At 38.4% G+C, this 27,352-nt stretch overlaps 1 protein-coding gene across 4 annotated transcripts in view; it reads right to left on the bottom strand.

Moving 5' to 3' along the window:
• Window positions 1-22,660, bottom strand: part of KLHL2 (kelch like family member 2) — a 54,092-nt gene extending 31,432 nt beyond the window's left edge. For 2 of the 4 annotated variants that reach the window (XR_009156331.1, XR_009156332.1), the window contains exons 1-4: window positions 22,207-22,660; window positions 18,672-18,797; window positions 16,105-16,211; window positions 467-588 (exon numbers count right to left, since the gene is read on the bottom strand). Coding sequence is in view for 2 of the 4 variants with exons in the window: in XM_058193298.1 (XP_058049281.1) it covers window positions 467-588; window positions 16,105-16,211; window positions 18,672-18,797; window positions 22,207-22,235 (384 nt within the window). In the remaining 2 variants the exon portion in view is untranslated. Of the gene's footprint in view, window positions 1-466; window positions 589-16,104; window positions 16,212-18,671; window positions 18,798-22,206 lie in introns of those variants that run through there. The other 2 variants (XM_058193298.1, XM_058193300.1) reach the window with 2 other exon arrangements.
• Window positions 22,661-27,352: the final 4,692 nt, after the last annotated feature.

Here is a 27,352-nt window from a genome sequence, read left to right as displayed (position 1 = left end):
CGGGCCACGTGGGGACTCCTGGGAGAGGTGGGATGGGGTGGGCAGGGCCAGCCAGAAGTGGGATTTGGAGGTTCTCCAAACTGCACAGAATCTTAGCTAGAGGTTCTCCTGAACTTAGCTGCGAACCCCAGCAGCCCACCCTTGAATTAGTATGTATTCTTCAAACAATGGATTTGTTTAGCTTTCCCGGGTTTCTAACCCTAACCTTTTCTGTTACATTTGCTTGATATAATTAAGTGTACTTTGTCAACGACTGTAAAACTCAGCAGGTCTTTTTAAAATGCAAGTACACGGAAGATTCTCATTGATTATTTTATGCTACAATAGGGCAAGAAGACAACAGAGATATTGCTAAAAAGTGCACATTTTTCAGTCATATGTAAGAAATAAATATTACCCTCACCAGGAACATGGTTTGTCCCACCGTAAGTGTTTTATGATCAATAAATATAATCATCTCACTCACCTGTACATTTTCTTCTGTAACTGTAATTTCCCCTGTGTAAATGTATTCAATGAGCATCTTAAGGGTCCAACCATCAACTTCTTTGATTTGAACTTTCTTTGCTTGACTTTCACTCATATCACCTGCAAAACAGATTTAATTCAAACACTGGCAAGTAGAATAAATATGCTGCAAAGAGATCTTATTAGGGAGCAAAAAAAAAAAAAGTAATCCCACAGTAATAATACAGGAAATAATACAGGAATAATACCCACGGGTACCAAAGTACAAGCTACGAGGTACTGAATGCCTTTCAGAATTTTTGACATCTTTCATACTTTCTAATTTTGTACAACCATAATTCAAAAGCACTAGGGACCAAAAAGGAAGGTCTTTCCTTTCTTGAGGAAGAGAAATAAGCTGATTCTCAAGCATTATTCTACAACAGGGGTCTCCAACCTTGGCAACTTTCAGACTTGTGGACTTCAACTCCCAGAATTTCTCAGCCAGCTTTTTTGGCTGAAGAACTCTGGGAGTTGAAGTCCATAAGTCTGAAAGTTGCCAAGGTTGGAGACCCCTGTTCTACAAGGATAAACAATCTTGAAATACTAAATAAATCTGGAATTAAAAAGCAGCAATCAAACTTAATTTACCTCCTGTTCAAATTACATAAATATTTTGAAAGGCTGGGTACACTATTGTTCATAACTTGATTGCTTGGAAGCTTAAGCACTGAGTTGGACTTACATATTTATATTATGATTTTTATGTATGTATTTATCAATCAATCAATCAATCATATGGCACATCATACATGCACTAGCATCGTTGCCATGTGTTTTGAAAGCCAGGAAAATCTAGAGTAGTCTGGCTGCCAGCAGCTGCTAGTTGTGATATATGATTTCATACAGTATATGGAAAAAACAGAGTTTAATAAGTAGTGGAATGTACACCAATTTGGTCAATTCATTTTATATGTAAAGTGATTTTTTTTTAAAAAAAGATCAAAATAAATTGCAAGCATTCATTGAGAGGATTAATAGTGACAGCATTTTGATTTATTGTAATATAAATCAATTTAATCTCTTTGCAAATGTAAAAAGACACCTTTTCAATTCATGGAGATTAGAATAGGACTAGTGTCAGAATGAATGTTTAGAAAAGAGAATTTAAAGCAAATCTCAGTTCTAGCGACCTAATGTATATCCAAAATCTATTGGTTAACAATAGAAAATGCCTGCAATATTTAATATGTTAAAATAGCATCTTGAACTTCAAGCAATACTAAGGAAAACAAATCCTTCTCTAGCTTTATAACATCAGAAGTTGGCTGGAGAGGCGTGGCTAGCGTCATGACGAGACAACGTGAACCCCGGGGCTCTGGGAAGAATGCCGAAATTCCAGTCGTTTTGGGGGTCCTTAATGGATCATAGCTGTCCTGGAGGGACAGCGAAGAAAGAAGGCACTGGCGAACAGGGAAGTTGTGAATTCCCTGCAGCGCCGGCACCCAGCTTTTGACCTAGTGACAAGGAAAAGCAGCCATTAGGAGCTGCCAAAGTCGGGACAGCCACACAAAAGGATTGAGCAGGAGCGGATATTTGAACAGAGTATTGTTACTGAGTGAGTGATTAACCAACTAAGAGGTAAGAAGAAAAAACTTTTAAAGCTGAAAAGATTTTCCAGTTTGAAGTTAGCAGCTAACTGGCACACAGAAACTTAAAGCAGGAGGAAACAAACAGCAAAAAGGATTTATAAGACAAAAGCCCTAAAAGAAAACATTCCATCTGGATTTAAAATTGGATTTGGAAGAAATTAAAAATATTAAAAGGAGAAGAAAATTGAGGGAAAGCATCTTTTACTAACAAAAGGAAGACGAAGCAATTGTTTTTGTGAATTAACAAGTGACATTTTGTTGCTGGGATTTGTGAATTGGGGAGAAACGTCACTGGAGAGAAAAAAATAACATTGCATTGCTTAGGCTACCATGGGAAACAACAAAGGAGTGTTTGTTTAAACAGCTGTGGCACAGCTTTAAAAGACTGAAAAAATCAAGGACTTGAACTAGAACGACTTAAGAAAAAAAAACCATCTGAACTGGCCTGCATTTGGAAACAGAAAAAAGGGAAAGAAAAAAAAAAGAGACAATATTTTGGACTTGAATTTGAACTATATATAAGTTAAAATAAATACATTTAAAAATCCATTCTCCTTATATTGAGAATATGGAGAGTTGGGAGGATGAGTATGAGAAATTATGGGAGATGCTTCAAATGGTACGAGAATCCTTTAAAGGGAATAAAGAAGCACAGAAGTGGCTTGAGAATAAAAAAATGATGATGAAGAAATTATGAGGAAGAAACAAGAGGAACCAAAATACAATGCTACAAAAGAAATAACTGAGGATAAAAATACAGGTGATTATATTGGGATTGATAGTGAGAGAATGGAAATGGAGAGGGGGAAGAATACTTTAAAGAAGAAAGAAAAAAGGAAAGAGGAAAAGACTGAGGGGAAAAATTAAAAGAGTAAAAAAAATAGATGATCACACTAGGATTGGCAGTGACAGAATAAAGAGAAGAGGAGGAAAGGGAGAAAGATTGAGGGGGAAAATCAAAAGAGTAAAAATTAGAGAAAGGAGGTGGAAAAGAAGATACAAGAAAGAGAGAAAGAAGAAGATAAGAGAAAGGGAGAAAAATATTAAGAGATGGAATTTTGCAGAGATTGAAAGAAAATGGTTAAAAGGGGGAGAAAAATGAATACTAGAAAAGAAATTAAAATAGTTGTAGAAATTTTAGGAATGATGGAAATTAGAAGAAATATATAGATTATTGTAAAAGGGTAGTAAGAAAGGTTGAAATGAAGTGAATGAAGGGAGTAAAAAAGAAGGAATACACTGTTTAATGTAAAATAGAGAAGTACATGAAATGTGGAAGATATAATGAGATATATGTTTTCGTTCTCTTTTTGTGTCTGAGAATGCATGGAATGAGAGAGAATAATGGTTGATGGCAAAGAAATAAATTTTAAATATAGAAAAGAATAGAAAAATTAATTGGAATCAAGATATAAAATTGAAAAAAAGTTAAAAAAGAAGAAGTACATTGTTTAAATAAAAAACAAAATAGTCCAGCAGATGAAATGTGAAAGTCAGTATGGTTTATAACTGAAAATGATTGAAATTAAGATGTAAAAGGGAATAAAATTGAAATGTTAGTAAATGATGTATACCACTGGAAGAGAATAATAATTATTGAATTGTGAACAAAAACTTTAAGAAAATAAGAGGTGGAAGATTGTATTAATTGATTGTAGGATACAAATGGAATAAGATGAAGCAATGTTTAACTAAAATATATGAGGGGAAGTTTGAGAAATATACTCAATAAAGGATAAAATTGGGGTTGTCTGGACACCAGAAATATTGAAATGAAAATAAATACAGCAATGGAGAGAGATAAAAAGGAGAGATGCTGGAAAGAGAGAAGGAGGGAGAGAGAAAAAAGAAAGGGAAGAGGAGAGGAGGAAAGGTAGGGGAAATAAGAGTAGGAGAGAAGATTAGACAAGGAGGAAGTAGGGAGGATGGGGAGAAAAGGAAGGGGAAGTAGAGAAGGAGTAGGAGAGGAGAGAAGAAAATAGGTAGGATAAAAGAAGGGAGGAAGAGGAGTGAGAAGGAGAAGAAAGGACTGCCATAAAAAGAAAAAGATGAAATGGAAGAAAGGCAACCCCAAATATATTTGAATATATTAGAATAAAAATTGAAACAGTTGAAAAAAAGAATGAAAGAGAATGAATATTAATAAAAATGGAGAAATTAAAACTTTAGGGCGAAAGAAGATGTGACTTAAGGAAATGAGCAAGGAAATATTAGGACATGGATAAAAATTATGAAAAAAGAATATTCTGGCAAAAATTGTAACTAAGTAAAATATATTTGAATATGTTAAATTGTATAAGATACGATATGGCCAATACTCTGTTCATAAACTATGTATGTATGTGGGGTTTTTTTTTAAAAAAATCAATAAAAACTTGTTTAAAAAAGAATATTCTGGCAAAAATTGTAACTAAGTAAAATATATTTGAATATATTAGGATATGGATAAAATTATGAAAAAGAATATTCTGGCAAAAATTGTAACTAAGTAAAATATATTTGAATATATTAGGATATGGATAAAATTATGAAAAAGAATATTCTGGCAAAAATTGTAACTAAGTAAAATATATTTGAATATATTAGGATATGGATAAAATTATGAAAAAGAATATTCTGGCAAAAATTGTAACTAAGTAAAATATATTTGAATATATTAGGATATGGATAAAATTATGAAAAAGAATATTCTGGCAAAAATTGTAACTAAGTAAAATATATTTGAATATATTAGGATATGGATAAAATTATGAAAAAGAATATTCTGGCAAAAATTGTAACTAAGTAAAATATATTTGAATATATTAGGATATGGATAAAATTATGAAAAAGAATATTCTGGCAAAAATTGTAACTAAGTAAAATATATTTGAATATATTAGGATATGGATAAAATTATGAAAAAGAATATTCTGGCAAAAATTGTAACTAAGTAAAATATATTTGAATATATTAGGATATGGATAAAATTATGAAAAAGAATATTCTGGCAAAAATTGTAACTAAGTAAAATATATTTGAATATATTAGGATAAAAATTGAAACAGTTAAAAAAGAAGTACATTGTTTAATGTAAAATGGAGAAGTAGATGAAATGTGGAAGATATAATGGGATATATGTTTTCTTTCTCTTTTGTGTCTGAGAATGCATGGACTGAGGGCAGTTCTGTGGAAAAGCGGAGCCAATGTTTGTGGACATTTTAACATTTGTGGATAAAAAGAGGTGAGATCATCCAAGTTGTTTTTCCTTATGGTTGCCCCTCATGAAAAAAATGGTTAAGATGGCAGTTTCTAGAAAAGGGATAATTGGAAGACTGGGGAATTTGCCAAAATTACTCCAGCTGCAAACAGCTTTTTAAAAAGAGGCACTTGGTTCAGGAGATGCTATTAGTCACAAGATGAATGAAAAATACTTTTTGGACCTTCTGGGAGAAGATGATGGACTGAGGGCAGTTCTGTGGAAAAGCGGAGCCAATGTTTGTGGACATTTTAACATTTGTGGATAAAAAGAGGTGAGATCATCCAAGTTGTTTTTCCTTATGGTTGCCCCTCATGAAAAAAATGGTTAAGATGGCAGTTTCTAGAAAAGGGATAATTGGAAGACTGGGGAATTTGCCATAATTACTCCAGCTGCAAACAGCTTTTTTAAAAAGGAAAAAAAGTTTGTTCACTTCCTTTGCTAATTACCTCTGAAAATTGCCTATTAAAAGCTTCCAAGAAGTTAAGAGTGACAAGGCTGGAAATACGGGTGAATGCCTTCAAACCTTAATATAAAAATATGAAGATCTATTTTTATAATCTTTAAGACCTTTAAAAAACAAACAAAGAGCAAAACACAAAACAAGATAGAAATAAGGGCTCATAAAATGTTGAAACATTGGATTTTATTTATTTATTTATTTATTTATTTATTTATTTAATCGCATTTTTATACCGCCCTATCTCCCGGGGGACTCAGGGCAGTTTACAGCCTAATAAAAACATACATATAAATACAAAATAAAACACCAATTAAAAAACTTATTAAATAAGGCCGAATATTAAAAAATTGCGATAAAAATAATAAAACCCCGTTAAAACCAAATTTAAAATTTAAAATCCTAGTCCAGTCCTGCGCAAATAAATAGATGTGTCTTAAGCTCATGGCGAAAGGTTCGAAGGTCAGGAAGTTGGCGAAGTCCTGGGGGAAGTTCGTTCCAGAGGGTGGGAGCCCCCACAGAAAAGGCCCTTCCCCTGGGTGTCGCCAGTCGGCACTGCCTGGCTGACGGCACCCTGAGGAGTCCCTCCCTGTGAGAGCGCACGGGTCGGTGGGAGGCAATTGGTGGCAGCAGACGGTCCCGTAGGTAACCGGTCCTATGCCATGGAGCGCTTTGAAGATAGTTACCAAAACCTTGAAGCGCACCCGAAAGGCCACAGGTAGCCAGCGCAGTCTGCGCAGGAGAGGTGTCACATGGGAGCCACGAGGGGCTCCCTCTATCACCCGCGCATAGTAACTTTGAATAGTAAGGCTTCAAAATTATTGAATTGTGAACAAAAACTTTAAGAAAATAAGAGGTGGAAGATTGTATTAATTGATTGTAAGATACAAATGGAATAAGATGAAGACAATGTTAATAACTAAAATATATGAGGAAGTTTGAGAAATATACTCAATAAAGGATAAAAATTGGGGTTGTCTGGACACCAGAAATATTGAAATGAAAATAAATACAGCAATGGAGAGAGATAAGAAGGAGAGATGGAAAGAGAGAAGGAGGAGAGAGAAGAAGAAAGGGAAGAGGAGAGGAGGAAAGGTAGGGAAATAAGAGTAGGAGAGAAGGTTAGGTAAGGAGGAAGTAGGGAGGAGGGGGAGAAAGGAAGGGGAAGTAGAGAAGGAGTAGGAGAGGAGAGAAGAAAGTAGGTAGGATAAAAGAAGGGAGGAAGAGGAGGGAGAAGGAGAAGAAGGATTGCTGTAAAAAGGAAAATATGAAATGGAAGAAAGACAACCCCAAACTTATTTGAATATATTAGGATAAAAATTGAAACAGTTAAAAAAGATTAAAAGAGATTGAATATTAATAAAAATGGAGAAATTAGAACTTGAGGGCGAAAGAAGATGTGACTTATGGAAATGAGCAAGGAAATATTAGGATATGGATAAAAATGTGAAAAAAGAATATTCTGGCAAAATTGTAATTATGTAAAAAGGCAGTTCCTAATTTGCTTATCTCTATCAATGCTGGTTGGATGTGACGGAGTAGAGTTCAGAAATATTTAGAGAACCTGCAGGTTAGTTAAAACAATAAAACACAAGGGCTGCACTAGCTGTGCTTTCAAAGTCCAGTGACCCCAGAAGGAGTACATAAAGATTTCAGCAGTTCAAATTTTTGCAGCCCAGATTGGGTAGCCTGAAATACATATGTATTTGGGTCCTGCTCACGAGCCAAGCTGGTAGCCAGCGCAGTCTGCGCAGGAGAGGTGTCACATGGGAGCCACGAGGGGCTCCCTCTATCACCCGCGCATAGTAACTTTGAATAGTAAGGCTTCAAAATTATTGAATGCATGTTTGTGGGGAAAAATGCTTTTCAGATTTAAGACGTAACAAGACAAACTTATTATGGTATTTGGAGACATCTTTGAGGAATGAGATCTGCATCAACAATCTGGTTCAATTATATCAGCTATGTTTTGTCTTCCCAGAAACAATGTTACCGGAAGAAAATGTTACAGAACAAGATATGCAGCAAAATCTATCCAAGAAAAATATAAAGCAGAACAATTGTATGGGAAAGCCTTAACTTTTAAAGAAAAAGTTAACATTGATCATTCCAGAGAGCAACGAAGCAGCGTGAAGATGACGAATGAGACTTCGTCGAAACGTCGCCAAGACACTTCCAATTTTACATGGGAGAAAACCTGAATAACCAAAGACCTATATACAAACACCCGCGAAAACCTCAGAAAACACACACACACCGTATTTTTCGGCATATAAGTTGCAGGGGTATAAACACACCTTAATTTTTTTTTTGGGGGGGGGGGGAACAAGAATAAAAGAATTCTGCCTCTGCCTACCATGATCCTGATACTGGTAGGCAGAGGCAGGATTCTTTTTTTCTTGTTTTTTAAAATTTGTGTAAAATCTTGTGCCAAACTGATTTAATTAATATGATTGCTATTCACAATTAAGATCAATTAACATTTAACTGGTTAATATTAATTATGTAAAAAGGCAGTTCCTAATTTGCTTATCTCTATCAATGCTGGTTGGATGTGACGGGAGTAGAGTTCAGAAATATTTAGAGAACCTGCAGGTTAGTTAAAAACAATAAAACACAAGGGCTGCACTAGCTGTGCTTTCAAAGTCCAGTGACCCCCAGAAGGGAGTACATAAAGATTTCAGCAGTTCAAATTTTTGCAGCCCAGATTGGGTAGCCTGAAATACATATGTATCAAATACATATGTATTTGGGTCCTGCTCACGAGCCAAGCTGGTAGCTAGCGCAGTCTGCGCAGGAGAGGTGTCACATGGGAGCCATGAGGGGCTCCCTCTATCACCCGCGCATAGTAACTTTGAATAGTAAGGCTTCAAAATTATTGAATGCATGTTTGTGGGGAAAAATGCTTTTCAGATTTAAGACATAACAAGACAAACTTATTATGGTATTTGGAGACATCTTTGAGGAATGAGATCTGCATCAACAATCTGGTTCAATTATATCAGCTATGTTTTGTCTTCCCAGAAACAATGTTACTGGAAGAAAATGTTACAGAACAAGATATGCAGCAAAATCTATCCAAGAAAAATATAAAGCAGAACAATTGTATGGGAAAGCCTTAACTTTTAAAGAAAAAGTTAACATTGATCATTCCAGAGAGCAACGAAGCAGCGTGAAGATGATGAATGAGACTTCGTCGAAACGTCGCCAAGACACTTCCAATTTTACATGGGAGAAAACCTGAATAACCAAAGACCTATATACAAACACCCGCGAAAACCTCAGAAAACACACACACACACACACACACACATACACACACACACACACACACACCGTATTTTCGGCATATAAGAGGCACCCAGATTTTCACCTCTTTTGGGGTAAAAGGTGTGTCTTATAAACCAAAAATATGATATAATACGTATGTATGTATATGTAGGTCTTTGGTTATTCGGGTTTTCTCCCGCAACTGGACCACATCAATGCGGCCCCCCTCAAGCCGCCGCCTGCTCTTCTTTCGCCACGCAGCTTATAGTTACCTTCCTCCAGTGGCTGGCTGCCAGGAAAGGCAAGCATCCGAAAGTTACTGGAGCCACTCTCCTTGAAAATGCCACCGCCTTGTTCCATGCACCAGCTGCGCAAGCACACACCCAACCTGCCCCAGATGAATGAATGAAATAAACGGTGTGCACTTGCACAGGCAGCACATGGAACAAGGTGGCGATGGTGGTGGCATTTTCAAGGAGAGCTGCTCTGGTAACTTTCAGACGCTTCCTTTCCTGGCAGCCAGCCGCTGGAGGAAAGTAAGTACACGCCACATGGCAAAGGAAGAGCGGGCGGCAGCTCCGGACAAAGGCCAGAGTCAGGGAATGGTGCATTCCCCAACCCAGTTGAGGCAGGTGGTGAGTATGTGGGAGGCTTTGGGGCCTCGGGGAATGGGGTGTCCCTGGGTCCCAGCCCCTGACCGAAGCTGAAGGGCGAGCTCCAGAGAAAGGCTGGTGTCGGGGAATGGTGCATTCCCCAACCAAGTTGAGGCAGGCGGTGAGCAGGTGGGTGGCTCTGGGGCCTCAGGGAATGGGGCATCCCTGGGCCCCGGCCCTTGACCCTGATCGGCGAAACAGCCCCAGTCTTCGCTACCTATCCGGTAGCATTTCAGCCCTGCCGAAAATGTCCAAAGGGTGGGGGCCAGCGGGTGGGCAGGGCTACATTCGGCATATAAGAGGCACCCAGATTTTCACCTCTTTTTGGGGGTAAAAAGGTGTGTCTTATAAACCAAAAAATATGATATAATACGTATGTATGTATATGTAGGTCTTTGGTTATTCGGGTTTTCTCCCGCGTAAAATTGGAAGTGTCTTAGCGATGTTTCGACGAAGTCCCATTCATCATCTTCAGGCTAGGTGTTTACAGCTTCGTGCTCCTAGGAGAAATGTGTGATCACAGCTGTTTCTTCCTTTTAACTGCTAGTGGGGGTTTGAACTGACTGGTTGGGGGTTTGGCTGTGCTCTGATTGGATGGTGGGGTTGGCTGTGCTCTGATTGGATGGGGGTGTGTTCCATTTGGGGGGGGCTTGGTTGTGCTCAGGTTGGTCTGAGATGAAGGGGGATTTGAGTTGGTGAGCTGCATTGCTGTTGTTTGGCTTCCCGTTCGTGGTCGTGCTACATCTTCATGGTGGGTGTCAGTCTGCTGCATGAATGGATTGGAGGGGTTTGAAATGGCTAATGATGCAGCTGCGGTCTGGCTTCTGGTCCATGGTCGTGCTTCATCATCGGTGTGGGTTTGAGTTTGCTTTCCGCGTGGATGTGTAGTAGTGACATGCTGTGTAGCACTCCAATCCATACATGCTATCCACACATCCTTGCTGCACTGGGCCACGTGGGTCGGGAAAAACAAACACTCAAAAAAATGTTACATACTTCAGGCAGCGTGGGGTGCGTTGCTCACCCACAAAAGAAGCGGCCCATTGGCCAGGCTTGCTGGAGTGAATGATGGCAGGCTTTTTTGGATGGACGGCTACTGGTAGCTGAAGTGACTGTTATAGGTAGGCAAGGTTGTGAGAGGCACATGGGTTGCATCGCTCACTCTTTTTGTCCATGAAAGAAGCAGCCCAGTGGCCAGGCCAGGTGCATGGGGGGGAAATTAAGACACCCCTCGAAAAGAAGGCCTAGCCATTTTTTCAGGGGTCAAAAGAAAATAAGGTCTTATTTTTGAAGAAACACAGTGTGTGTGTGTGTGTGTGTGTGTGTGTGTGTGTATGCATAATTTTCTATATATATATAAAAGGCTATATGTATGGATGCATGTATGTATGTTCCAGCATAACTCTGGAATGCCTCAAGCAATTTCAACCAAACTTGGTACACAGATGACTTACCATCTGGAAACAAATACTGAGGGGGACACCCTTGGTGTGTGCGTGTGTGTGTTCGCATCACTCTGGAATGCCTGGGCCATTAAGGAGAGTGAGTGCAGTGTCCTAGAGTGGCAATTGTTTGTGATGTCAGTTCCTTCGCAACTTCCTTTGCTAATTACCTCTGAAAATTGCCTATTAAAAGCTTCCAAGAAGTTAAGAGTGACAAGGCTGGAAATACGGGTGAATGCCTTCAAACCTTAATATAAAAATATGAAGATCTATTTTATAATCTTTAAGACCTTTAAAAACAAACACTCAAAAAATGTTACAGAACAAGATATGCAGCAAAATCTATCCAAGAAAAATATAAAGCAGAACAATTGTATGGGAAAGCCTTAACTTTTAAAGAAAAAGTTAACATTGATCATTCCAGAGAGCAACGAAGCAGCGTGAAGATGACGAATGAGACTTCGTCGAAACGTCGCCAAGACACTTCCAATTTTACATGGGAGAAAACCTGAATAACCAAAGACCTATATACAAACACCCGCGAAAACCTCAGAAAACACACACACACACACACACACACACACACACACACACACACACACCGTATTTTTCGGCATATAAGTTGCAGGGGTATAAAACACACCTTAATTTTTTTGGGGGGTGGGGAAACAAGAAAAAAAGAATTCTGCCTCTGCCTACCATGATCCTGATACTGGTACGCAGAGGCAGGATTCTTTTTTTCTTGTTTTTTAAAATGTGTGTAAAATCTTGTGCCAAACTGATTTAATTAATATGATTGCTATTCACAATTAAGATCAATTAACATTTAACTGGTTAATATTAATTATGTAAAAAGGCAGTTCCTAATTTGCTTATCTCTATCAATGCTGGTTGGATGTGACGGGAGTAGAGTTCAGAAATATTTAGAGAACATGCAGGTTAGTTAAAAACAATAAAACACAAGGGCTGCACTAGCTGTGCTTTCAAAGTCCAGTGCACACACACACACACACACACACACACACACACACACACACACACACACACACACACACACACACACACACACACACACACACACACACACACACACACACACACACACACACACACACACACACACACACACACACACACACACACACACACACACACACACACACACACACACACACACACACACACACACACACACACACACACACACACACACACACACACACACACACACACACACACACACACACACACACACACACACACACACACACACACACACACACACACACACACACACACACACACACACACACACACACACACACACACACACACACACACACACACACACACACACACACACACACACACACACACACACACACACACACACACACACACACACACACACACACACACACACACGTATTTTTCGGCATATAAGAGGCACCCAGATTTTCACCCTCTTTTTGGGGGTAAAAAGGTGTGTCTTATAAACCAAAAAATACGATATAATACGTATGTATGTATATGTAGGTCTTTGGTTATTCGGGTTTTCTCCCGCGTAAAATTGGAAGTGTCTTAGCGATGTTTCGACGAAGTCCCATTCATCATCTTCAGGCTAGGTGTTTACAGTTTCGTGCTCCTAGGAGAAATGTGTGATCACAGCTGTTTCTTCCTTTTAACTGCTAGTGGGGGTTTGAACTGATTGGTTGGGGGTTTGGCTGTGCTCAGGTTGGTCTGAGATGCAGTGGGTTTTGAGTTTGTGAGCTGCATTGCTGTTGTTTGGCTTCCCATTCGTGGTCGTGCTACATCTTCATGGTGGGTGTCAGTCTGCTGCATGAATGGATTGGAGGGGTTTGAAATGGCTAATGATGCAGCTGCGGTCTGGCTTCTGGTCCATGGTCGTGCTTCATCATCGGTATGGGTTTGAGTTTGCTTTCCACGTGGATGTGTAGTGGTGACATGCTGTGTAGCACTCCAATCCATACATGCTATCCACACATCCTTGCTGCGCTGGGCCACGTGGGTCGGGAAAAACAAACACTCAAAAAAATGTTACATACTTCAGGCAGCGTGGGGTGCATTGCTCACCCACAAAAGAAGCGGCCCATTGGCCAGGCTTGCTGGAGTGAATGATGGCAGGCTTTTTTGGATGGATGGCTACTGGTAGCTGAAGTGACTGTTATAGGTAGGCAAGGTTGTGAGAGGCACATGGGTTGCATCGCTCACTCTTTTTGTCTGTGAAAGAAGCAGCCCAGTGGCCAGGCCAGATGCATGGGGGGGAAATTAAGACACCCTAATATCCTTAGCAGTGTGTGTCTGTGTGTGTTTTCCAGCATAAGTCTGGAACGCCTCTAGCAATTTCAAACAAACTTGGTACACAGATGACTTACTCTCTGGAAAAAAATACTGAGGGGACACCCTTGGTGTGTGCGTGTGTGTTCGCATCACTCTGGAATGCCTCAAGCAATTTCAACCAAACTTGGTACACAGATGACCTACTATCTGAAACAAATACTCTAGGGTAAGACACCTCTAGTATCCTTAGCAGTGTGTGTCTGTGTGTGTTTGTGTGCGTATCTATGTATGTTCCAGCATAACTCTGGAATGCCTGGGCCATTAAGGAGAGTGAATGCGGTGTCCTAGAGTGGCAATTGTTTGTGGTCAGTTCCTTCACAGCTTCTTCTGGAAAGCCAGCTGTGACCTTCACCTCCAGTGGACCAATGGAGAAACGCCTGATGTTCCCTTCTCTTGGCGAAGGTGTCCCTGGGTCCCAGCCCTGACCGAAGCTGAAGGTGGCAGCTCCAGAGAAAGGCTGGAGTCAGGGAATGGTGCATTCCCCAACCAAGTTGAGGCAGGCGGTGAGCAGGTGGGTGGCTCTGGGGCCTCAGGGAATCTTGACCCTGATCCTACCTATCCGGTAGCATTTCAGCCCTGCCAGGTGTGTCTTATAAACCAAAAATATGATATAATACGTATGTATGTATATGTAGGTCTTTGGTTATTCGGGTTTTCTCCCGCAGAAATTGGAAGTGTCTTAGCGATGTTTCGAAGTCCCATTCATCATCTTCAGGCTAGGTGTTTACAGTTTCGTGCTCCTAGGAGAAATGTGTGATCACAGCTGTTTCTTCCTTTTAACTGCTAGTGGGGGTTTGAACTGATTGGTTGGGGGTTTGGCTGTACTCTGATTGGATGGTGGGGTTGGCTGTGCTCTGATTGGATGGGGGTGTGTTCCATGGGGGGGGCTTGGCTGTGCTCAGGTTGGTCTGAGATGCAGGGGGATTTGAGTTTGTGAGCTGCATTGCTGTTGTTTGGCTTCCCATTCGTGGTCGTGCTACATCTTCATGGTGGGTGTCAGTCTGCTGCATGAATGGATTGGAGGGGTTTGAAATGGCTAATGATGCAGCTGCGGTCTGGCTTCTGGTCCATGGTCGTGCTTCATCATCGGTATGGGTTTGAGTTTGCTTTCCACGTGGATGTGTAGTGGTGACATGCTGTGTAGCACTCCAATCCATACATGCTATCCACACATCCTTGCTGCGCTGGGCCACGTGGGTCGGGAAAAACAAACACTCAAAAAAATGTTACATACTTCAGGCAGCGTGGGGTGCATTGCTCACCCACAAAAGAAGCGGCCCATTGGCCAGGCTTGCTGGAGTGAATGATGGCAGGCTTTTTTGGATGGATGGCTACTGGTAGCTGAAGTGACTGTTATAGGTAGGCAAGGTTGTGAGAGGCACATGGGTTGCATCGCTCACTCTTTTTGTCTGTGAAAGAAGCAGCCCAGTGGCCAGGCCAGATGCATGGGGGGGAAATTAAGACACCCCTTGAAAAGAAGGCCTAGCCATTTTTTCAGGGGTCAAAAAAAAATAAGGTCTTATTTTTGAAGAAACACAGTGTGTGTGTGTGTGTGTGTATGCATAATTTTCTATATATATATATAAAAGGCTATATGTATGGATGCATGTATGTATGTTCCAGCATAACTCTGGAATGCCTCAAGCAATTTCAACCAAACTTGGTACACAGATGACTTACCATCTGGAAACAAATACTGAGGGGGACACCCTTGGTGTGTGCGTGTGTGTGTTCGCATCACTCTGGAATGCCTGGGCCATTAAGGAGAGTGAGTGCAGTGTCCTAGAGTGGCAATTGTTTGTGATGTCAGTTCCTTCGCTACTTCCTTTGGAAAAGGAGAGTTAATGCGGTGTCCTAGAGCAGCAATTGTTTGTGGTCAGTTCCTTCACAGCTTCTTCTGGAAAGCCAGCTGTGACCTTCACCCTCCAGTGGACCAATGGGGAAACGCCTGATGTTCCCTTCTCTTGGCCGAAGGTGTCCCCTGGTGGATTTGGGGCAAAGTGCCAGGATCATAGACAGGTCGGGAAAGAGGAACACATGGGAGGGGGAAGGAAGAGGGGAAGGATGATGGCATGGGAGTAGGGCAAATAAAGGCCCCTTTCAATGGCCCCTCTCAATGGCTCCCTGGGTGTGTGTGTGTTTGTGTGCGTATCTATGTATGTTCCAGCATAACTCTGGAACGCAAAGAGCAATTTTGACCAAACATGGTACACAGATGACCTACTATCTGGAAACAAATACTCTAGGGGTAAGACACCTCTAGTATCCTTAGCAGTGTGTGTCTGTGTGTGTGTTTTTTCCAGCATAACTCTGGAATGCCTCAAGCAATTTCAGGAATGGGATAAAGAAATACTAATGGCAACACCAAGGACAACAGTACTAGCAAGAGTATAGCTTCCAAAGTTCAGCTTTTACTTCTTGGAATCAGCTTCAAGAACGAAGTTTACTTCTTAAAGTGTTTTAAATACACTGTGCATATTTACATACAGCACAGTAGCATCCTGAGGAAATAGCCATTATGCTTATGCCTTTCAAAATAGACTGAGATAGTCCAACTGCAAGAGACAAGAAAAACAGGTACCTGTAAACATCGCATGGAAATATGGACTACAAGCTGCTAATACAACTCGATGAGCTGCAATTTCCATGTCTTCAGCTACTATTGTCACATCACATAATAGGTTTTGACTATTAAGAAAAACAGAACAAAAATAACATTAGATCATAGGAAAGATAATTATTGCCTGGTTAGTTAACTATTGTGCATATTCTGGTCCCAATTGCAGTCATAAGTCGAGGGCTACCTGTAATAGCAGAAGTTTTCAAGTGGTAAAGAAATAGACTTACTGTCAGATCCCTATCGTGATACTGACATTTCTGTGGGGAGGGGGGCCTGGATCATTTATTCACTTATTACCCTCTTCCCATTTCCCATATATACTGTAATCTTAGTTTATAACCCCTACTTTGACACCTACCTACCCTTTACTTTGATTTACCTTTGGGGAATGTGTAAGTGTGGGGGAGGGCCACCTGTTTGGTCTCAGTTCTGAAGCCTCCTGAAAGAACTCCTAAAGGAGTTCTTTATCTCCTTCCCAGGAGGACCATTTTCACAATAGCGTCACACCTGTTGATTGGCTCATTCAACACTGGCCTGAGGGGAGGGGAATTGTCTAAGGGGACCTTAGAGCCTGCTTTGCTTTTGTATTGCAATCACTTCCTTTCAATAAAAGCTTCCTTTTGAAAATCTGCTATTTCAAGAGTTTATATTTCCTTGAACAGGGAGGAGAAGCAGGACCTTACACTTACAGTATCCAAAAAGGAAGTTTACAGTACAATTTCATAGAAAACTTTTACTCCTTGATAATATATACTTACTCTTGAAACAATACAGTGCCAGGCTCATTAAGAAAGCAATTTTCATCTTTTCAACAAAATGTCAGGTTGTGAAATCATTTTGCTTAACATCATTTTTCTAATCTTGTTCATTAGGAATTAACTCAAGGAATTAGGGTTATTGATATGATTAAATCTTGTTATGACTGAATAATAAAAAAAATGAAGTGTAAACAGCAAATAGCTAAAATTTAGTTTGGTTTCTAATTGTAAAGCATAAATGGATATTGCATGCAGTATAATGAACAAATAAGACAGCTCCAGAGCAGAGTATCTCATCACTGTATTTTAAATAGTTTTGTGGCAGTAAACCTCTTCAGGATTTTGTACAACTCTGCATCTATTAGCTTTGATGAATAGAAATTCTTGGTATTATGTTTTTAAAAAGGTTATTAAAGACAACAATAAAAAGAATAAAAGTTATATAAATTACAAAAATATAAAAATGTAGAAAAAAAGAAAAAAAGAAGTCACTTTTCTCTTCATTCCACCAAGTACATAATTTAAGTATAATGATTTCTGTGGTTTACTTGCAAGGAGCAGCTGTGTGGAATCACGTAGGCTATTTCAAAGATCCAGAAAGAATTTCAATAGCCAAGATTCTGTATCCCACTCTAATCTCCACTGCAACACCATTCTGCTACAAAACTCATGTCTGGCTCACCATGGCTTTCATGCAGAACTTGCAATGTTGATTGGAGCCATTATTCTAATTTTTCAAAGAATCAAGTTGGAAGAATAGCATAAATCCCATGTACATTTAACTAGTCAAGAATCAAGCCCTCCAAGATCTTCATCCAATGCTCTAGTTCCCTCTGAATATAGGCTGGGTTGAATTTTCAAATATCTAGACCAGAATGTCCAATACGTTGTTAGAATAAACACTGGACAACAATTTTCAAACAATTTGCTTTCTGAGAAACTTTTTGTGATTATGATAGATATCATATGGGTGTGAACTTTATGCTATACCGCTCATACTTAGCTTTCCCTTTTCAGCAATACAGGAAAAATCTGGTGGCCAGATCTCAACATATCAAAGCTACCAGCTTATCGATCATTAGGAAGGAACATTTAAAATAAATGACATAACCAAAAAAAATGACTACATATTATTTAGTCATATGCCAAACAAGTGAAAGAGTAGGGGCACAGGAGATATGAAAGACACAACCCCTATATTGTTCAAGTTATGAAAGCACAGGAGAGTGAAGAAAAAGTAGGGGACCTAGCCCAAAATAGCAGCATCTACAAAGCAGTGGAGCAAAACAATTAATGGAGTAATGACCCAATAGTGGTCCAGTAGTATTTTACCACTTTGTCTCTAAAGAGGAGACATCACCCTAAAAGGAGAAAATCCCATCCTCAAAACCTAAGTCCCATCATTGCCTATCCACATATCTTATCCTCACAGGAATACTTTCATAAGAAAGATAATTTTTCAGGGGTGGGAGAATGATATGACATCCTTAATCCACATCATATAACCACTACCAACGTTTGAAAGCAGATTTGTCATTAATAAAGAGCTAGAATTTCTGCTGCCCAGAAAAGTTGTATCAGACAGCTCAAGTTTCCCCTTCAAAATCTTATTGAACAGCTCTGGAGAAAAAAAAATAACAATTATATAAAATGCAATGGCCAGCCCAGCATCTTAGTTAAATAATGCAATTTCATATTCAACATTGTTTTCCAATAAGAGCAAAATCTGGAAAACTGCTAAAGACACTGCCTGCTTTTCAAGAACAATACCTTCTTAATTCATTCAAAACTTTAAAGGCTTTCTTCATGTGCCAAGGATTCACTGTAACAGGACAGTGTTTTTCAGTACTATCATCTTTCAAATCCAGAGGTTTCTGCTGGCATAACTTGGTACATCTGAAAAAGAAAAAAGATTTGTTAACCATCTGCAACCAACTTAATTACTAATGCTAAACTGATTAGTATTTATGCTTTTATTGTTTCACAATATTATTGATACATAGCCTTATAAGCTGCTTTAGAGTCCTTGATTGAAGTGATACAAAAGCTTGGAATATCTACATTCACTTACAGTTCTGCAACTCTACCAAGTGAAATGTGCTTTTAGCTTTGACTTGACTATGCCTTTAAGCTTTAGAATGGCCAATCCAACTCCCAAGTGAAATTCAAACTAGGAAAAGCCCTAAATTTGAACATCCACAATGATTAAATCATTGCTAAGAGGCTGAAGTAACTACGATTAAAGACACATTGAAACACACTAAACTGAAGCATCATTTGTCATTGCAAAGCTGATTATTAAAATATCTTCATCAAATGGTTTCTGTAATTATTAATAAGGAAAGAACAACTTTTCCCAACTTGATTCAACTGTATCTCTATGTATTCAACTGTATCTTTCAGAAAAACATGATTCCCAAATTTAAGACATGTGACAAAAAAACCTCACCAAATAAAGAATAACTTTGTATCTTATTAAAATATGTAGTTTTCCTATATACTGGCCTCAAAGCTCTCGTTAAAACAATTCCATGATTTTTTAAAATGAAAACTAAAGCATAATTGGCAACCACTTCCCTATATACTCACTATTCTGGCCTGATAAACAATTTAACATTTACAGATGTTTGTTTTTAAAATAGCCAGCATTTTATCCTACTGATCCTATGTTCAGAACGAGCAAATTCCTTGAAATCAGACTAGAACTAATACTACAAGACAGCAACTACATGTGTAACATGAGAAACGTACAAGAGCTTTATACAATTACGTAGTTATGGGGTTGCCCTTTGCTGCTCCAGTTTGATAGTGCTGAGATATTGCATTAGACTGCCCAAGGGTTCTAATACAGAAGTACTATTCTTTCATAATTCTCCAAATAATATGTTGATTATCCCAAACATAAAAGATTGATATCATATATCACTACCTTTCACAGAAGCCACTACCCAAAAAACAAACACCGGGACTGTTTTATCCCAGTTTAACATTTAATTTCAAATGTCATTTTCCTAACACTTTAGGTTTTCCTAGGGACCAAACTTGGACAGAGTCTTAAAAAGTGTACTGTAATTTAACAGTTCAGATAACTCGTTAATACCAATTTAATTCTACATTCCCTTCAAGTGAGAAAGGAACTTCTGCAACTGCTTTCTCTCCGTGTCACTGAAATGACCAGAACAATCCCTACTTTTTTCAAGCTTAATGCCACTAAAGTGCCTATTATTCTAGAGTCAGTGGTCAATGTTCCGTATCTTATTGGAGTTACAATTTAATCCATTTGAGGAAAACCATGTTAGGAAAGGTTTTCCTAAACTTTTAGAAAATTCATGTCAGACCTGAAGCCAATAGAAAATGTGATTAGAATCAGAGGAAAAAAATTAGTTTTGGAAAGGATTCCATATAGCAAATAAAAAATAAAAAATAATATATGGCTCTTTTATGATGCTCAATTTATGTCACAAAAATTATATAGCTAGCTGCCCAGTAGAACAGTTACATGCAACTGGAAGACAAATTCAGAAGATCGTAGTGAAAGATCTATATGTTCCAAATTTGTTTCTTTTTAAAGTACTGTAATCTACAATAACATTAATATATTGCCTCTAAAATGACACATCATAAAATAAGAAGCATTTTCAACAATAAAATAATTAAAAACAGCTTCAGGTTCACTGAATCATTTAACACCTGGACAAATAAGGCAAATTAGGTGCTTAAATCTTAATAAGCATCTGAAAAAATCCCAAAGTTAAGGTGCCTTCATGGAAAAGCTCTTTTCCTTGCCATCCTCAGCCAATACCTGTTGGCCCAGACCCCAAGAAAAAGCTTACTTTAAAAAAAATTAAATTAAAAGTAACATTACATGTGCATGTAGAGTTCTTTAGTCATGAATCTCCACTTTTCCTAGAACTTTTTAAAATTGAAAATTCCCAATGCAGACATATTCGCCTTCATTCTTCTATTTAAAAGAATGGAAACAAACCAGGTGCTTTTGGCTAATTCACCCACTGTAATCATTATTACTGGACAAATCCAAGAATGACAGAATAGAATAGAATAGAATAGAATAGAATAGAATAGAATAGAATAGAATAGAATAGAATAGAATAGAATTTATTGGCCAAGTGTGATTGGACACACAAAGAATTTGTTTTGGTGCATATGCTCTGTGTTCATAAAAAAAAATAAAAAAATAAAAAAAATACCTTCATCAAGGTACATTTACAACACAAATGATGGTCATAGGGTACAATTTAACCCTTAATGATAGCAACAAAAGGTTACAGTCATACAGTCATAACTGGAAAGAGATTGGTGATGGAAACGATGAGAAGATTAATAGTGTAGATTTAGTAAATAGTTTAACAGTGTTGAGGGAATTATTTGTTTAGCAGAATGTTAAAATAAAATAAAATAAAGAGTATTCCAAATGAGAGTAAATTCCTTTCAGCTGTCAATTTTGAGCACGCAGCTAGTATTCAACTGTCGTTATTTGTTATTCGACTTGTGACTAGAATGAAAAAGTAATTTTTCTCCCTGCAAAGGAAAGTAGCGAACAAGGATTAATCTGCATTCACCAGAGGCTCTTTTGTTAGCGAGTCTCAAATACTTAGCTTGCTTAGCTAGCACAAGGATAGCCAAAGTAAAGGCAGCCTACCTAAAAGCTGCTGTTACTTAAAATATGCTGACAACTTTGGTTGAAGAAGTAATCCAAATTTTCAACTAAGCCACAAGTCATTCAGAAGCTGTTTGGAATTTCAAGGCCCTGTTTTGGAATACAGTATATGAGATGGGAAAGGAGTATCCCTCCCTGACTCGTTTGTTCTGTGGGTTTTCTAACTTCAGGGTAACCGCAGACAAACCCTAAAGATAACGGGGCCTGGAAACAGCCCTTCCAGGCAGAGTGACCAAATTAACCATCCCTAGAAATGAGCTGTTGTTTTACCATAGCTACCATAAAAAAACGAAATGCCCTCTGTACATGTTCAGAATACGGTTTGGATTATTGGCAGGTAGGTTCCAATAACAAAGGAGATAGTCCAGTTTGGTAATAGGACCAAGGCCTGTTCGAAGGTAATGATTTTCTGCAAAGGGGCAATTTCTCTCCAGAAACCTTGGAGAGGTATTTGGAGAGTGCAGGGTCCACCTTCACTTATCTAGCAGTCCCCCTTCGATTGGGAGTCCTCGGGGGCGCTCTGGACTTCAACACCCATCACTTGCAGCCAGCCTGGGGGGCGATGGGCGTTGAATCCGACACATCCGGAAGGGATCAATCCGGGGGGGAGGGGGGGGCGAGACTCACCCCAAGGGCTGCAGCAGCAGCATTTCCATCGCGGCTCCTCCGCTCGGGCTGCTCCCTCCGAAGAACGCAAGCACCGAACGCCGGCGCCAGCACCATTCCAGCCGCAAACGCTGGGACTCTCCCGGCAGAAAGCCCAGGGAGCGGCAAGACTTTCCTGGATTATATCAGCCCAGCCTCTCCGTGGAACGCAACCGGCGATAGTTGCTCTTCCTCCGCTCAAGCGGAGCCAAATGTTAGGCACCTACTCACGCCTCGCACGGTCTCCTCCAGCCTGCCAACCCTCTACTTCCGGGGTCTGGACAGGCTTAAGCCGATTTATCCTCTTCTTCACCGAAGAAATGTGACGTCAACACGTAACGGGCGGGGGGGGGCGTGTAGGACGGACTCCGACGTCTTCCTCCTCCTCCTCCTCTTCTGCCGGTCTTAAGGGGCGCGGGAGAACGGGGTTTGCAACAGAAGCAGCAGCTGGTGCTGGGGCGGTTACAGGGAGGGAAGCACGGAAAACCTATTTGGTACTCAGCAAAGGTCTCTCTCTCTCTGCCGTTTGGAAATGACTGTTTGAAGGATGCGTCCTCGTTTTTTCCACATAGCTTTTATTTATTTATTTTATTTTATTTGTCACAACAGTATATATAAGCATAAGCATGAAATAACTATTCGATATATAAGCATATATATAGGCATAAGTATGTAATAACTATACGAAATTGGATACAATCAAGGGAACATTAGGACAGGAACGGTAGGCACGCTGTTGCTCTTATGCACGCCCCTTACAGACCTCTTAGGAATGGGGTGAGGTCAATAGTAGATAGTTTTTGGATAAAGCTTTGGGGATTTTGGGAAGAGACCACAGAGTCAGGTAGTGCATTCCAGGCATTAACAACTCTGTTTCTGAAGTCATATTTCCTGCAATCAAGATTGGAGCGGTTCACACTAAAGACTGTTTTTGAATGATTATGATGTATTATTTTTGATTGTTTTCCGGGGAAGTTAGGAATTGATGATTGTAGGGGTATAATTAAGTTGGGACGAAAATTTTTTAGCATATGTTTGTTTTATTTTTAACTATACCTTGTGCTCGTTCTTCATAGGTATCTTAAGTGGTTGTAAATGATTTGAAAGAAGGAATGAAAGATTAGAAAATGACGAGGTCTCCTATTCAGAGTGTAAGTAATACTGCACTTGTAAACTCGTGGATAAGTGATTCCAACGAAACTATGAGCTATATCATTGAAAGAATACTATTCCAAAAAATGGAGATTTTGTGGTGTCAAATAGTGATTAGCTATTTCCCATTAAATTAAAATTCAGTAAGAAACAAGATCAAAGGCAATAGGGAGATTCAGCTGTAACATAGGCACTGATAAATAAGGGACAAAGTACATGTACCCAGCTTCCAAGATTCTGAGGCTTGACTAGCAACTTTATGATACTGACAATGGATCAAAACTGATATACTAATTTATAGAAGACAGATTAGACAAATTAGAAATAGCATTTGGAATAATGAGGAAAGTTCTTAGTGGATGAAATGAAGCAAGGGAAAGGTTAATAGAATTCTGAAAAGAAAATTAAATGTAAATAGGAAATATCTTCTTCCAATAATATAAAAGACATCTATAAACATTGAGATCAAAAGATAGGCAACAATGAAATCAAATTGAATATGTATTCTGCAATAAAGATGGAAAAACACAGTTCAGTCACCAAAAATAAAACCAGATGCTGAATGCAGATTTTTAACTACTATTTTTAAATGTTTAACTAAATAAATAAAATAAAAAATAAAAAATCAGACTTAACAAGAAATGATCTCATCAATATTCAGTATGGTTATGCAACAGAAGTAAAGAATATATGGATACTTTGTTAAAGTGTTTAAACAACTCTAAACTGAAATAGATTAACACCATTAGAGATGTAACCAACAAAAATATCCTAAAATTCATCAACAGAAGATGAAATAGCTGCCTACACAAAAATAGCTGAAGAAAAGTAGAAAGCAAAAGATAACAAAGGAAAATTTGCTCAATTAAGAACTGAGTTGCAAAGAAGAGAAATATATAAGTAATGCCAATACACTGAGAACTGTAGTATATTTGGAAGGACAAAAAGTTTTAGTAAGAAAATGTAATGTGCTCCAATCACCTGTCAGGAGCCAATAGGCTCTTTAGATTCAAAGGCAATAGTCTCAGATCAGATTGAAATGATAAAAAGGATTATATTGAATAAATATTAAAATAATTAACAAAGAAAGATATGCCAATCCACATCCCTTCAGTATGCGAGGAACCCTCCTGGGATTTTGAGTTTATTCTGAGGTTCAAACTTTCTGGGACTTTTGTCACCTTTTTATATTTTGCTATGGTAGCCAAAAAATAATAATAATAACGTCTTCCACTTGAAAGAAAGATATAGCAGATCTAGACAAATTATTCAAGATCAGAGACATCAAATTGACTATAAAGGTGTATGTATATGTATGTATGTATGTATGGCTGTGAATGGATACTAGAATAACCAGAAAGGCTGAACAAAGAAGAATAACTATTGTTGAATAATAGTGTTGAAAACAATTGTTGAGAATGTCATGGATTGCAAGAACTAATCATTCAGTATTAAACGAAGTAACACTATTCATGGAAAGCACTAAAAAAGAAGCTAATGCTTAAATATTTTGGACATATAGTATAATTCAATCACTGTGTCTTAAAACAATTGTCCTTGGAACTGACAGAAAAGAAACAATATTAAATTTAATCTTCAAAGGTGCTTGTGAAGAGGTATAAATGTTTGTAACTGACAGAAAACAGTGGTTGCAATACTACTGTTCCACTTAACCATATTTTTCGGAGTGTAAGACACTCCAGAGTATAAGACGCAGCTTAGTCTTTGGGGAGGAAAATAGGGGGAAAAAATCTACCTACTGGCTAGCATCCTTAGTCTGGTCAGCTTCAGCACATTAGTTCACTGGTTTTGAATATGCATGCGCGCACTTTTTATCCCCTACTTGGGGATAAAAAAACAGCTTCTAAAGCACAGCTGATCTTTGGAGAGAGAAGCAATGAGAAAAGCAAGTGGAAGATCGCTTCACTCCCTAGCGCCTTCTTAGGGCTGAAAAAAAGCTTCCAAAAAGCTACGTTTGAAGTAATAGGACACACCCAAATTTTCAGCCTCTTTTTTTTTTTGGTGGGGGAAGTGTGTCTTATACTCCAAAAATACAGAAACATACATGTTACTTGGAAATTGCTAGCAGGATCCAACACAATCATATTTCACTAAAAAAGAAAATTATCTCAGAAATGAGGCAACTAGTAACAAAAAGCTTTAAAGGAGACAAGAGAGCCAAATCTTTTTGTAATACCTAAAGATTATATAGAATCTCAGAAATTCAGGCTCAGTTCTGTATTCTAATGGCAGAAAAAGTTAACTAAGTCCAGGAGGAAGCCAGCATGGGTATTTTGTAGGTATCCAGTAAATCAAAAAAGTTAAAGCAGGCTTCCTTTAGGAAATAAAAAGTCTTTTCTCATGAGAAAAATAAAACATGGCACAAAACATGAAAGAAAAAAGTGTAAGGAAGGCAATAATGATAAAGACTATGGGGAATTATACATTAAAAGATATAATAAACTTGCTAATCTCTTACCTAACTAACTTGTACTTCAAAATAGGCTCAGTACCAGAGAATTATCAACATAATTTCTAATTTTTAAAATGGGCCTGGGAGACATCCAGGAAATTACAAGCCAATCAATGTAATGACTATTTCAGACAAAAAGGTACAAAGTGATTACTATTTATTACCAAAATAAGGACATTGAGGAAGAAGCTTCAATAAAGGTAAATTCTGCTTCATTAATTTTATAGAGATTTTTTTGAGTGCCAGCAAGCATGTGAATATAGGTGTCTATCAAGTCTATATATTTGAATTTTCAAGTATTTTTGACAAAATTCCTCATCAGGGCTCTTGAGCAAACTTAATAGAATAGAATAGAATTTTATTGGCCAAGTGTGATTGGACACACAAGGAATTTGTCTTGGTGCATATGCTCTCAGTGTACATAAAAGAAAAGATACGTTCATCAAGGTACAACATTTACAACACAATTGATGGTCAATTTATCAATATAAATCATAAGGATTGCCAGCAACAAGTTATAGTCATACAGTCATAAGTGGAAAGAGATTGGTGGTGGGAACTATGAAACGATTAATAGTAGTGCAGATTCAGTAAATAGTCTGACAGTGTTGATGGAATTATTTGTTTAGCAGAGTGATGGCCTTTGGGAAAAAACTGTTCTTGTGTCTAGTTGTTCTAATATGCAGTGCTCTATAGCGTCGTTTTGAGGGTAGGAGTTGAAACAGTTTATGTCCAGGATGCGAGTGATCTGCAAATATTTTCACGGCCCTCTTCTTGATTCGTGCAATATACAGGTCCTCAATGGAAGGCAGGTTGGTAGCAATTATTTTTTCTGCAGTTCTAATAATGGTCATGAGATAAGAGGACCTTGCATTTTATGGATTGCTGTTTTTTTTTTTAAAGGAAACTTTTTTTTTTCAATGAAAGAAAGTTAAGAAGAGAAATCTTTAGTAAGTTTATTGGGAGCAAAGTTTTTTAACATTAATTAAATGATTTTGTGCTGCATGTTACATAAGTAAGCACCTATGAGCCTATTTTGACCACTAAGATAAATGATAAAAAATAGATAAAGGAAATAATATAAAATAAAATCATGAACATTTGTGAAGACTGATAGGACAATTGTATCTAGGACAACTATATTATGAACTTTTTCTTTCAATGGGTTACTTATTTGGTATTTTAGCATTTGCATAAGATCACGAATACATGGAACAAAGGCTTCTGCCAAATTGAAATTTCCAAGATCTTAACTTGCAATAAGTCAAGATTGGAAGTGAGACAAATGGGTGGTAAAAATCAGTGATTGTGAAGCATTATTTAGAGACAGACTATGCCTAAATTGATTGAATTAAATTAAAATTAAAATTAAGGGTTCCAGAAACATCTCTCTAAATCAGGGGTGTCAAACTCAAGGCCCGTGGACCAGAGGTGGGTTTCAGCAGGTTCTGACCAGTTCTGGAGAACCGGTAGCAGAAATTTTGAGTAGTTCGGAGAACCGAT

The sequence above is a fragment of the Ahaetulla prasina genome, chromosome 8, assembly GCF_028640845.1.
Source record: "Ahaetulla prasina isolate Xishuangbanna chromosome 8, ASM2864084v1, whole genome shotgun sequence".
Classification (NCBI taxonomy): Eukaryota; Metazoa; Chordata; class Lepidosauria; order Squamata; family Colubridae; genus Ahaetulla; species Ahaetulla prasina.
The sequence above is the reverse complement of the archived record's forward strand: the minus strand, read 5'-3'. Positions and strand labels throughout refer to the sequence as shown.